Source organism: Asparagus officinalis, chromosome 3, assembly GCF_001876935.1.
Source record: "Asparagus officinalis chromosome 3, Aspof.V1, whole genome shotgun sequence".
In the NCBI taxonomy this organism is placed as follows: Eukaryota; Viridiplantae; Streptophyta; class Magnoliopsida; order Asparagales; family Asparagaceae; genus Asparagus; species Asparagus officinalis.
Genome location: NC_033796.1, coordinates 9,985,848 through 10,000,098, shown reverse-complemented (window position 1 = coordinate 10,000,098; position 14,251 = coordinate 9,985,848). Strand labels below are relative to the sequence as shown.

The window sequence follows — 14,251 nt, the reverse complement described above, 5'->3', positions numbered from 1 at the left end:
TAATCTCTTTGAATTAATCATGGCTATATGGTTTTAGATCTCAAGTTTTATGATGTAGATCTAACATATTGTCCTTAATTACTACTTTTTACACAAAAGTGTCTTGAAAATTTTCCATTAAACTGTTAACTGACAGATGTTAGCGTAAATTGACACATGATATAAATGCGAGTAGTTTGACTTTTTTAATTGTTCTTTTCATTTCCTATGATCTTAGACGCCGACTTAAAATTCAGAAATGTCAGCTAATTAAATTTGTTATCCAAAATTTTATCTGAGTGAAGAGAAAACGCTTAAAGAAAAAGAAAAATTCTCAGAGTGCGTTAAACTGAGGTTGCACTCTCCTAGGTTTTTCAGGATCAAAATTATGAGTCAACATGATTCAATATAAACAAAAAGAACGTCTAGATATTTCTTTTCTGAATCTTTTATATCTTGTTACATCGTCAAATCTTTATGTTCCATATATAGAACTCTTTCGGATCTTTTTCAGGTAATCAACAAATCTAATTAAATACTCTTACCCTTACGCCAAATTATGATGTGGGGGACTAATATATGAGGGACTAGTTTCAAATTATAAAAGACATGGGGGAATAAATTGTTCAGTACATTCAATCTACTGAATGTACGTAACAAAGTCACAATTCTTTAATATAGAAAGGGACTAATTATTTTTTTTAAAGGGTTTTGTTTCAATATTAGACCCAGTTTATCTTTCATATTTTGAAGTTAATCCCGCAAATCTTAAGCGTTTTTAAATCAGCCTCCCAAATCCTTAAGCGTTTTTATTAGCCCCCAAATCTTTATATATTGAAATTAGTCCTCCAAATGCTTTACATTTTTTAATTAGACTTTCTAGCTGGCAACTGGTAAAAAGAGTTGGGGGACTAATTTGAAAACACTTAAGAGATTTCAGGGACTTCTCTCAAAATATGAAGATGTGGGGGACTAAGATACGAGGGACTAGTTTCACATTATAAAATACGTGGGGGAATAAATCTGGAAGAAAAAAAAACCCATATATTTAATACATGTATGATTCTTACTATTTTTTTATTAAAATAGAAATTAATTTCAATACGTAAGACAAGTTAAGCCGATCCTTTCGATTCTATGTCATCCGAGTCTCATAGTATATACCAATGCCGAGCTGGATTTGGTTCTCTCAAGATCCTCTTGGTGCAATTCCTCTCAACAGTAGGAAAAACACAAAAGCTTGGTGATCGAATCAATAAGAGCAAGCCACGTATAACAGTTTTTTTTTTTTCTGTTCCTATGCAAACGCAGATGCTCTCAGCTGCGGTTAGGCGAGAGCATTGTATATCACATTTTCATTAACAGCCCGCTTATATTTATAATATTTTATAAAACAACATTAATTTCTTTAAAAATTTACTTTGATGATTATGAAACATATAGATTTAACATTGATTTGTAAAAGCATTAGACAAATTAACTTTTGGTCTTGTCAGCAATTTTGCAGATGGAAAGTTGGTAGGTTTTGAAATTTAGTTTTCAATTACCCCCGGTTTTCTAGCCACGGGTAATTATTGTTTATAATTATGAATCCGTGTTCATCGTTTCCAGCTCTCTTTCTCTTTTTCTTTTTTTTAGTACCCCTATCTAAAACCCAAAACTTGAGATTAAAAAAGATGTAGGGATTCGCAAATATTTGGGATCTTAAGAATATTTATATAGTGCGAGCTCTCAAATTGTTAGTTTTATCTGGATGCATGGTGTTTGAAGGCTTAGATTTATTTATTTATTTTTAACGATAGAAACAAGGATAGATGCCCTGCTCATTCCATTAAAGAAAACATGCTATGTTCTGGGTATTGAAAAAGTATAAAAAAAGTGAACATCAAATAATTCATATTCACGAATAGGGTGTGGATATTGTCGTCACCTATTGCTAGAATCACATATGTTTGATGAAAACCATTATACTTCCAAAAAATCCTTGGTATAATATGATAGCAGATACAAAGTCTTAAAACATGTTATATGTACATAACAAAAATGGAACGTATCCAAAAAAATTTAGATGTATTCTTATAATAATTACTTTGCTATTACACAAAGATTTCAATTCGGTTAATTAAAAAACAACCAACATTCAGCCAGTAATACTAACATGCATGACCTAAATTTCGTATGTTTTTATAATTAAATATAGAAAATAGTATTTAAAAATCCTGGAAAATTGATTATCAAGTTAAAAGGTGAACAATGTTGCAATTTATTTGGGGAAATCTCGATTATATTCATGATAAATTGAAATTGATAAATATCAGGGCACAATTATAATGAATAAATTGTTTTTTTTAACAACAAACCAATATTCTCTATAGAAAAGAAAGATTGCTGCCAGTAGAATTGCTTTTTCTTTCTTTTCCATCTTTTTTTTTTTTGTTTTTGTTTTTTTCTTTAGTTAAATAACAGAAAAGGAAGAGGGGGGGAAAGTTTCTTTTCGTGGTCACGCAACTTGGCGCGCTCTTTGCACGTCCCGTCTTTTTGTTAACGGCACTAACTTTTTGAACAAGGAGAAATTGTTTTATAACAAATAAATCCTTAACCAAAGAAATAATTACTTAAACTTAATTATTGTATTAAAACATTTATTCTTAAAACAAGTTTGTCAATATGGATTCAGATTCTCTCCAGTTTGGTGATAATTGAAGAGAGTCCAACTATCCTAATCATAAATATCCAATGCAATTTCAATGGATGAGATGATGCCACATAAAAATTTTCACCATCGATCACAAATATATTGATTTTTATGATAAGTTACTTCAAGGCGGTAGCAGTTTTCAATATATGTGGAAATTATACGTATTTGCAACGAACGTTAACGATTAGGATGATTGAAACCTCTCCTCTTACCACATATCGATCGGGGTCCAATTTAACACATCTCATACCTAATGAAGATATTTATCATCTAGTACGTACTTGACACCATACACAACCATATATTTTAAACAAAACAAATATATAATCACATTCAGATCGAAATATTTTTATTTAGTTGCCCCTCAAGTTATCACAAACCGTTCCTATATCGTCCAAATGTTTAAAATCAACAAGTAACAACCATAATACTTAAAAACTCAGCTTTTTTTTTCTCCTTGTGTAACCATTCTACGCCAAAACCTCCCTAGTTCGTATCAACCTCCTAATAAACAACGTCGCTACAAGAAAATAGGCCTGCACTTGTACACATATAAATACCACCAAAACTTCCGTAAAAAACTCAAAAACACCAATTAAAACCCGAAGAGCACGAAAATCAAAGCATGGCAACCCTCCCGTCAAACCTCGACATATCCGAAGCAAGCCCGGAATGGCTTAACAAAGGTGACAACGCGTGGCAACTTACCGCAGCCACGTTAGTGGGCCTCCAATCAGTGCCGGGCCTCGTAATTCTCTACGGCAGCATCGTCAAAAAGAAATGGGCCGTGAACTCGGCCTTTATGGCCCTCTACGCGTTTGCTGCGGTTCTCCTCTGTTGGGTTTTGTGGGGCTTCGAAATGTCATTCGGTGACCAAATGTTGCCATTTTGGGGGAAACCCGGATTTGCCCTTAGCCAAGGGCACTTGATTTCGCAGGATGAGGATTTCGTGGGGATGTATCCGAGGGCCACAGTTGTCTATTTCCAGTTTGTATTTGCGGCGATTACGTTGATTTTGGTAGCGGGCTCGTTGTTGGGCCGTATGAATTTCCACGCTTGGATGATTTTTGTGCCGCTTTGGCTGACGTTTTCGTACAGTATTGGGGCGTTTAGTATTTGGTCGCCGAGTGGGTTTTTGTTCAAGAAAGGGTTGATAGATTTTTGCGGGGGTTATGTTATTCACTTGGCCTCTGGGGTTGCTGGATTCACTGCAGCTTTCTGGGTAATCTTGTTTGATTTATTGCATAACAAATGTTTTTAGTTTACGTAGTTTAGGAATATATATCATTTTAGAAGATGACATATAATAAAACACGAGGAAAAAGGTAAAAAAGAAAAGTCCGAAATATAATTTTCGAATAAACTAGTGACTGTAACATATATATAAAGCATATGTTCTATATATGAGCAATTTCTAACTTGAAATGTCCTAAATCACTTTAACTCGATTGTACTAGCCCCTCTATTTTTTGAGAATAATATTAGATCAGGTCCTTAATAATTGCGATGAGAGAAAATGAGACTTTTTTGCTTATTCAAAAGGAGAAAAGGAAAGAGAAACAAAGTTAAATAGTACAATTCTTGAAAAAAATATATATATTATAGCTAAAAATAAGAACATCTTGTGTATGAAATGTAATGCTTAAATGTTCTACTCCATAGAAACAACTACAATTTCTTAATGGTTTGAAAAAGTAGTGTCCAATTACAAGGGCAAAAAAGAGTTCTACTTTCAATTTTTGGTGTGCATAAGTAGCGATCATAGTTAGGGATGCGTACAAAAGTAATTATTTGTTTAAACGAGTTGACATATTTTAACCTTTACTAATAACACAAGAAAAAACACTAACAGGTGGGCCCAAGATCGACCAAGGACAGGGAGAGGTTCCCGCCAAACAACATACTCTTGATGCTCGCCGGCGCTGGCCTGCTATGGATGGGCTGGACCGGATTCAGCACCGCCACCAGCCTCCTCGTCTGGCTCGGCCTCGATGTCATGTTCTTCGATAAGCCCTCCGTCATCGGTGCAGTTCAGGGGATGATCACCGGGCTTGTATGCATCACTCCGGCTGCCGGTGAGCGATGGATCAATTGGGTTGGTCCTGGGCTGTTCTAGCTAGTCCAAACTTATATTGTAGCGAAATGTATTTCAACTCAGACAAAGTCGAATATAAAAAAGCGGATTAAAATTAATTAATAATTCCACAAAAGCTCAAGCTCTAGTATGCAAATGGAACGCTCAACGTGCGGAAACATGCTAGGAAGACTAATGTGGTCACATTTCTTAATTCTTAATTATAAACACAGATTGAATGAATTAGGAACGCATTTTAATTTCTATAAAATGACATAATAGTTCACCTTTTAAGAATTTAGAGCTTATACACAATAGAGCTTGAGCACTGCTTTCATGCGCATTGGGTCCAGGCCTGGTTCAGGGATGGGCAGCGATCATAATGGGCATTCTATCAGGCAGCATCCCTTGGTACACAATGATGGTCCTCCATAAGAAGATCTCCTTCCTCAACAGAATTGACGACACCTTAGCCATCTTCCACACCCACGCCATCGCCGGCAGCCTTGGTGGCATCCTCACAGGATTCTTGGCCGAGCCCAAGCTCAACCGCCTCTTCTTCGGCGACGACAAACACATTGGTCTCATCTACGCCCTCAAGTACGTTTCCTTTTGTTATTGTTACACGTATAGGAGAACAAAGTGTTTAATCACAAGATCAGGTATGATATTTTATCATATTTGTATTCGTTTACTATCACTAACATACATACCGTCTATATTCGTTAAAATCGGACATAGATGAGAGGAAAACAATTATGGACACATAGCATACGAGGTAAACATAACTTAAAACTCCGGGTTAAATCACCGGATCACCAAAATCGGGTCACATTTAATAAGCAAAATTGATGTCTATGGGAAAATCTACATTGGATTGAATATGGAATATGAATCTGTGAATCTGTACTCGTTTGCACCTTCTAATTAAATACGTATTCTTTCATTATAACGTGTGAATCAGGGACGGGCGAGCCAGTGAAGGATTTCGGCAGTTAGGCATGCAGATAGCAGGCATAGCATTCATATACGCCGTCAACATCACGATCACGTCCACCATCTGCCTTGTTGTCAGACTGATTGTGCCGCTCCGGCTGAGCGACGAAGACATGGCAGTCGGAGATGATGCGATCCATGGAGAGGAGGCGTATGCATTGTGGGGTGACGGAGAGAAATTCGAGAACTCAAAACATAACTCTGTTTATGATGCTGACGAGTTCGCTTCAGCGGGCAAGGCTGTTCAGATGACTTGATGGGGTTGTTGAAGAAGGTTTGAAGCAAGTTTGGTGGTTGAGTTTATTTTGATGCAAGGATAGGGTTTAATGAGAGTTTCATTGTGAGTTCGAATTATTTGCTTTTGATGTTACGGTGATCAATGAATAATGAAGGAAATGAATTCCCAAGAGCTAATATATTGTGCTGGCATTAGACGTAGCAAGTTTCTTGAATTTACAAGCTGCATATGCTGCAGTTCAGCTCTCACTGCTTTTTAATTCAGGTTAATTGCACATACACCCCCTACAGTATTGCTATTTGAACTTACTGTCAGACTCAATTCCTTTACCTCAGGTAGATGTTTGCGTCAAAAGTTAGTCTCGTTGTGGAATTCATTATATCTTCGTTCGATTACAACAAATTCAAAAGAAATAGCCTTTTTATAAGACTTCTTTTACACAACAAAAGGAAAATTACAATTTTTTAGAAACAAACGCAGGATCGTTGTTTGGATCGCTGCTTGCGTGGGATCTTTGCCTGTGCCGGGAGCGCTTTGACTCGTGGACCACCGAATCACAGATTCTGATTGAATCGTGAGGGGTTTAATGATTCTTCCTTCGTTTATCGAAGTGAGAATTTAAAGTGAATATCTTATCAAAGTAAGATGATCACTCTTCTTAAGATTAAGTCAAAGCTCGAATCTCAAGGAATCCAAGAACAATAGTGTCTGCTCTCTCTCTGCTCAAAATTGCTCAATAATGTGCTCTGATTAGCCTCCTCCAAAAAATCGATCTCAGGGGGGTATTTATAACCCCTGGGCAAAAAACCATTCCCGAGACAGTGTTTGCTGTCTCGGCGGCCGAGACAGCAAAGACTGTCTCGGGTTCCGAGACAGTAAATCTTGTAACTGCCTTCCCACGTTTTAAAACTCTGTTATCTTGGCAGTTATCAACGTGATTCTCGCCCACGACGTTTCCCACGTTCCTTGGCAGTTAATGGACGTGTGTGGCGTGTCTCGCTTGGCGAGACAGTAAAGACTGTCTCGCGTGCGAGACAGTCTATACTTGTGTCCTTTTCTCCTTTTGAGTTGCGCTTTCAGCATTTTTTGACGCCTACAGATACCCCCTCCAAAGTGTTCCAGACTTATTCTTTTATAGAGGAGTCTGGGACACTTTGGATAAGACATGTCTTATTTGCAATCCCTTCGATACTTGATTGAGTAGATCGTACGGAAGGACCTGTAAATGGCTTCAAATCTTGACCTCTTCATCCTTTGGTCTATTCAGTGCTTTGTAGAATAGACAAAGTTCTTCCGGTGTTATGTTTATCGCTTGACCGTTGTCGAAGTCTTGACTTAGAGCTGGTGTTGGATGACAGAGGAATAGTTTATATTCATATACTCGTTGGGAGGTAGTCAGGTTATTCTTAAGAATATTCTAAGTGATATTCTCCGAAAACTTCCTGTTGGGGGTAGGGAAACAGTTTAAACTCGTGTACCTATTGGAGTATTCAGGTTATTCTTAAGAATATTCTGAGTGATATTCTCTAGAAACTTCCTGTTGAGATTAGGGAAATAGTTTAGACTCGTATACCTATTGGAGTATTCTGGTCTCTTTTTTGTTGGTAGAGATGAACCCGATGATGGAGAGAAAGAATTTTATATTCTATCTTCTGGTCTCTTGTTTGTTGGTAGAGATGAACTCAATGATAGAGAGGAAGAATTTTATATTCTATCTCCTGGTGCAAAGGAAACTCAAAGTGGGATCACCACTTAGAGAATCTGGACGGGTTTGAATAATCCTAACTATCATAAGGTTTGATTATTCAACTGAAAGTGGACCTCTCGTTCGCAAAAATGAATCGAAAGGATATTTTGGTTGTGGTCCTAACTGTAGTAAGGTTTGACCAAGTGAGAGTTTTGAGACGATCCTAACTGTAGTAAGGTTTGATCGCTCGATTTGTGGACCTCTCGTTCATTGAAGGAATCGAGAGGGGATTTTGGTTGTAGTCCTAACTGTAGTAAGGTTTGACCAAGTAGGGGTTTGAGACGATCCTAACTGTTTAAAGATTTGATCGTTCAATTTGTGGACCTCTCGTTCATGAAAGGAATCGAGAGGGGATTTTGCTTTGGTACTAACTGTTTAAATGTTTGACCAAATGGGAGTTTGAGACGATCCTAACTGTTTAAAGGTTTGATCGTTCAATTTGTGGACCTTTCGTTCATGAAAGGAATCGAGAGGGGATTTTAGCTTTGGTCCTAACTGTTTAAAGGTTTGACCAAATGGGGACTTGAGACGATCCTAACTGTTTAAAGGTTTGATGCTTTCCCTGCAATTTCTCCAGTGCTTTGTTGAGGAAATTGCGTGGCATGGTCTATGAATGGCTTCAATCTTTGACTTCTTCATCTTTTAGCCTATTCAGTGCTTTGTAGAATAGCTAAAATTCCTCCGGTGCTGCGTTTATCGCGTGGCCGTTGTCGAAGTCTCAAATTAAAACTGCTGTCGAAGAATTTGAGAAATAGTTTATACTCATATACTATATTGGAGTGTTCGGGAAATAGTTTAACCTCATATACCCGTTAGGAGGTAATCAGGTTATTCTTAAGAATATTTTGAGTAATATTCTCCAGAAACTTCCTGTTGAGGGTAGGGGAACAGTTTAGACTCGTGTACCTATTGGAGTATTCAGGTTATTCTTAAGAATATTCTGAGTGATATTCTCTAGAAACTTCCTGTTGAGATTAGGGAAATAGTTTAGACTCGTATACCTATTGGAGTATTCTGGTCTCTTTTTTGTTGGTAGAGATGAACCCGATGATGGAGAGGAAGAATTTTATATTCTATCTCCTGATCTCTTGTTTGTTGGTAGAGATGAACACAATGATAGAGAGGAAGAATTTTATATTCTATCTCCTGGTGCAAAGAAAACTCAAAGTGGGATCTCCACTTAGAGAATCTGGACGGGTTTGAATAATCCTAACTGTCATAAGGTTTGATTATTCAACTGAAAGTGGACCTCTCGTTCGCAAAAATGAATCGAAAGGATATTTTGGTTGTGGTCCTAACTGTAGTAAGGTTTGACCAAGTGAGAGTTTTGAGACGATCCTAACTGTAGTAAGGTTTGATCGCTCGATTTGTGGACCTCTCATTCATTGAAGGAATCGAGAGGGGATTTTGGTTGTAGTCCTAACTGTAGTAAGGTTTGACCAAGTAGGGGTTTGAGATGATCCTAACTGTTTAAAGGTTTGATCGTTTAATTTGTGGACCTCTCGTTCATGAAAGGAATCGAGAGGGGATTTTGGCTTTGGTCCTAACTGTTTAAAGGTTTGACCAAATGGGGACTTGAGACGATCCTAACTGTTTAAAGGTTTGATCGTTCAATTTGTGGACCTCTCGTTCATTAAAGGAATCAAGAGGTGAATTTGGCTTTGGTCCTAACTGTTTAAAGGTTTGACCAAATGGGGACTTGAGACGATCCTAACTGTTTAAAGGTTTGATCGTTCAATTTGTGGACCTCTCGTTCATGAAAGGAATCGAGAGGGGATTTTGGCTTTGGTCCTAACTGTTTAAAGGTTTGACCAAATGTGAGTTTTGTGAGAGAAGATTGATCTAAGGGACATAGTGTTTATCACTTTGTTCGTAATGATTGGGTTATCCCTAAGAAAATTACATATAGCATTCTTCCGAGAACTTCCCGTTTACATGAACCATCCACCCCCAGCTTTTCTTATGAAACTGGGTTTATCATTATATTCAGCTGCATGATCGGGTTATCCTTAAGAGTACTATACATGGCGCTTTCCAGGAAGTTCCCGTGAAAGAAAGGAAATAGTTTAGACTCATATACCTATTGGAGTATCGAGGAGCAGTTTATACTCGTATACTCTTCGGAGTGAGGGGAAACAGTTTATACTCGTGTACCTAATGGAGTTGGGGAAACAGTTTATACTCGTGTATCCAATGGAGTATGAGTCGTCTTTACTTGGCTTGTTTCGTCGTTATGACGCCGGAGTCAATTAATGCTTGGATTTTATTTTTGAGTCCGAAGACGCCGGAGTCAATTAATGCTTGGATTTTATTTTTGAGTCCGAAGCAAATCTCAGTGGGATGAAGAACTCTTCTGTGGTACGCACAGTAGTTTGGATCCGTAATCCTTTTAGCTCCCTCCTGATCTTTAATAGGTGGCAGCTCAATTTTGTCATTGGCGAGGAGGTATTTCAATATGGCTGGAGTTTCATCATTTTCGAAAGAATACTCCTTTTGAAACCTCGGATCGAGAGTCGCGTTCCCAGCGATTGCAGATGTCGTTGGTCGGCTTCTCTCAGCTTTCTTTCTTTTAAGAAAGTGTTCAGCTTGTTCACCGCGCATTTTCAAATCTTTCCAAGTTTTGGATGGTACGACCCCCAGGGCTTTCAGGACATCGATAGAGAGATTATTGTGGCATGTTTGCAGGATGAACTCCTCTGTAACAGGATCTCTGCAATTCATTACCTTGTTACGGAAGCGCTTAACAAAATTGTCGACTGACTCTCCGTCTTTTTGCTTCTCATCTAGAAGGGTTTCGATCGACACTTCGGTGTCATCATCGAAGAAATTGTTGAGGAACAAACTTTTCATGTCATCCCAACAATTGATGCTCCCTGGCTTGAGACGTCGGTACCAATCGAAGGCGGGCCCACGAAGGGTGCCAACGAATGACCGGACCATTAAAGCCTTATTTCCAGAGATCATGCCCAAATGAGACTTGAAATAAATCAAGTGCTGAGTAGGCGAGCTCTTTCCGTCAAACGGTGTGAAGTTAATCATGTTGAATTTTGCCGGGTATGGTATTGAATCACATTCTCTTGGATAGGGACATGGAATACCCGTCTTTTTTACTTCTTGAGCCGTCATCAAAGCGTTGATTTTGTTTTCAAGCTCTTTCATTTTCTCGTCATCGTCTATGTCTTCATTCGAAGGACGTTGAGGAGAATGAGTTAGACCACCCCCTGTAAGAGGTGCCATTGAATCACCCCCAATCTCGTTATTAGGAGGATCCGTTAGACTACCCCTAGCGTTATTGCTATTGGGAGATGTATCAGCCATTATGACTTCATCCATTTCTGGATCACTGTCATCTATAACATTCTGAATGTGGCGGCTGGATTCAGCTCGCTGACTGGACTCAGGAGGTTGAGGCCGTTGAGTTAGCAATTCTCTCATTTGTTGGATAGCTAACTCCATCTCTGTCTTCATCTCAGCTCTAATTTCTTCACGTTGCTTCGCTAGAGCTTCTTAAAGTATTTGAGCGAACTGATCAGAGGTGATTGTGAGTACTTCTCTGGTTTGCCCTGTGCTAGATACTGTATCATCCGAGGCGATCGCAGAACAAGTGTCCAAGAGCTCGTCCTCTGATGACTTTCCTTCATGCATTCTCTTGTAGTCCCTATGTCTGATGGCTCTTAACTGGAGTCGGGACATCCGTTGGGCAATTCTTGAATTGACTTTTCCTCTCGGGAAAAAGTCAGGATTTGATTCACTTGAATGCCGTTTAGATTTTCCTTTATCAGCCATGTTGATGGTGACTTCAGGGAATTCGTCATCTTGGACAGCTGATCTTCTCATGCGGAAATGTCTCACCTTAGGCTTCGATATTTTGGTGAAAAGACTGTGGAATACCGAGGCTTTTCGTGGGACGGCTTCTCGTTTTGCGCAGTTATATTCTGACAATGCTGCTTTAACGAGTCGCGCACAGGAACAATGAGAGTTTATTTCTCGAATAACTCTCTTTCGAAATTTATTCACACCCCCAACTTGATAATACGATTCATCGGTATGATTGCCAAAAAATCGTATCGTCTGTTGGCATGACTTCCCAGGTATGACGATGTCATTTGGTGAATGCGTCTTCTTCTGGGGGTGTAAAATCTTGTTGGTATTCTCAAGACAATTTATTATTGTCTTTGAGCGATCCAAGGTTATGTCGGGAGTCGTACGTTTAGAACCACCCCTTGCGGGTATGGAGTCTTAACGGGCTCCGAATGCTGATTTTGCTTAAGTCCAGACTTCGGAATCCAAACTTTGTAGAACTTTGGTGGTTCTTTGGCCACCGTTTTCTTGTTTCTTTCTCGTCTTTGTTGTGAAAGAGCACGGGCATAAGCAGCGTTTGCACGACGCTTTTGTATACGTTCTTTGAGGGTTGAGCGAGCCCTCTTGACTAAAGTCCATTCATCCATCGTTAGTTTAGCAGAGATATGAGTGATTGGTTGTTGAGACAACTGAACCACTCGATGTCTCCTCGACTCTAGGTCCGCGTGATAACGAACCCCGTCGATTTGTTCCAAGGCCTTAGCTATTTGACGAACGCGGCACTGACGTTGTCTCTGACGAGCCCTCTTCGTCAGTGCCGGTGGGCTTTGATTCGATGACTTTCTAACTAGAGAAGAGTCATCGCGAGCAGAGATGTTGCGAGTAGAATCCTCAGCAACAGTCAGGCGAGAGTCTTCATTTTGTGCCTTCTTTGGCATGTAAGTCTTCTTCAATGGTGAGATCCTCTTGTACTTGCAAGATAATGAAGATCTTGAAGAGGATGATGAGAGATATTCCTCAAACTTGGTTTGGTCGAATTCGTATTCGACCATGGATTCAACTGGAATCTTGATTGGCTGCAACACGACGGTCTCGGCAGCGAGACCGTTGGCTCCCACTGTGATCGCCAGTTTGTTTGTGTCAAAAGTTGGTCTCGTTGTGGAATTCATTATATCTTCGTTACAAATTCAAAAGAAATAGCCTTTTTATAAGACTTCTTTTACACAACAAAAGAAAAATTATAACTTTTTAGAAACAAACGCAGGATCGTTGTTTGGATCGCTGCTTGCGTGGGATCTTTGCCTGTGCCGGGAGCGCTTTGACTCGTGGACCACCAAATCACAGATTCTGATTGAACCGTGAGGGGTTTAATGATTCTTCCTTCGTTTATCGAAGTAAGAATCAGTTATCAACGTGATTCTCGCCCACGATGTTTCCCACGTTCCTGAACAGTTGGTGGCCACGCGTCGGCAGTTATAAAACAGTTCTGAACCTTTGAAAGTTGTCTCGCGTGCGAGATAGTGAACACTGTCTCGCGTGCAAGACAGTAAACACTGTCTCGCGTGTGAGATAGTAAAAACTGTCTCGCATGCGAGACAGTAAACACTGTCTCATATGGAAAGACAGTAAAGACTGTCTCGCATGGCGAGACAGTAAAGACTGTCTCGCGTGCGAGACAGTCTATACTTGTGTCCTTTTCTCCTTTTGAGTTGCGCTTTCAGCATTTTTTTACGCCTACAGTAGACTCACTAATTTTCCTCTGGGATAGTATCTACTAAAATTTCACTAAACAGTGAAAGTGTCAAAAAATTTAACCCAAGGGGTCTATCCCCAACACTGAAACTACAGGGCTAGTAAGTTCAAGACAGCGATACTACATTGGCTCCCTGTGCAATTAACCCTTTTAATAATAACTATGAAATCTACGCTGCTAGCAAAAATTAAAGCAATATAAGTAAGTGTGTACCTGATCAGCTGGAGGGAAGAGAACAAAGTAAATTAAATCAAGCATCATTATCAATTTTCTTAAGTAGCCTTATGCTTGTTGCTCTATTTCTTTCCATTTTCTTCTATTCTCTCCTTTATGTGTCAAGTTGCACATTCTGCATTCTAAAAGCTCGGGAACGGCCTCCTGCAAGCAGAAACAAGTTCAAATATGTAAACGTTCACACTTAGGCAGCGTTCATACTATGCAACCCCTTGCGAAAACTTTGTTAATGGTAGATTTCATTTTCTTTCCTCGTTACACATCCTTTACTTCATATACACATAACCCTAATCTTTGGATTCAGATGGTTATCTGACAAGATATTATGATTAAAGATGCATTTGTTTTGAATTAAAGTATGTTTCTCAAGCAAGTTATACTCAAAGGTAAGAGGCAATATGATAATGTAAACGTTTGAATAAAGTGAGTCTCTAACAATGATGGAATGACACTTAGTCCGCGTTCAGCTTGTTTTAGGCTTCTTTCCAAACTAAAGAGAAAGCAAAAGGAGTAGAAACCATCATCATAAATAGGCAAGGCTTGAGAGTCTTTGTAGGCCTATTTATTGTGTGGAGAATTACTCCATCGCTTGAAGCTCTTGAAAGTTAAAAAAACTCCAAAACTCCATAAAGTATTAGAGTTGGTGCTACACACCCAAGAATGAACTGGACTAGCACATCATATGCCAGTGTGAACTCACTCTTTAAGAGTCAAAAAGACCCTCAACCTTT

The 14,251-nt window shown here is 39.0% G+C and overlaps 1 protein-coding gene across 1 annotated transcript; it reads left to right on the top strand.

The window, feature by feature from the left end:
• LOC109832920 (ammonium transporter 3 member 1-like) lies at positions 3,287-6,378 on the top strand. The gene is made up of 4 exons (XM_020400408.1): positions 3,287-3,899; positions 4,530-4,752; positions 5,105-5,351; positions 5,716-6,378. Exons 1-4 carry the CDS (start codon positions 3,303-3,305, stop codon positions 6,002-6,004), a joined length of 1,356 nt encoding a protein of 451 aa, XP_020255997.1. The 5' UTR covers positions 3,287-3,302; the 3' UTR covers positions 6,005-6,378.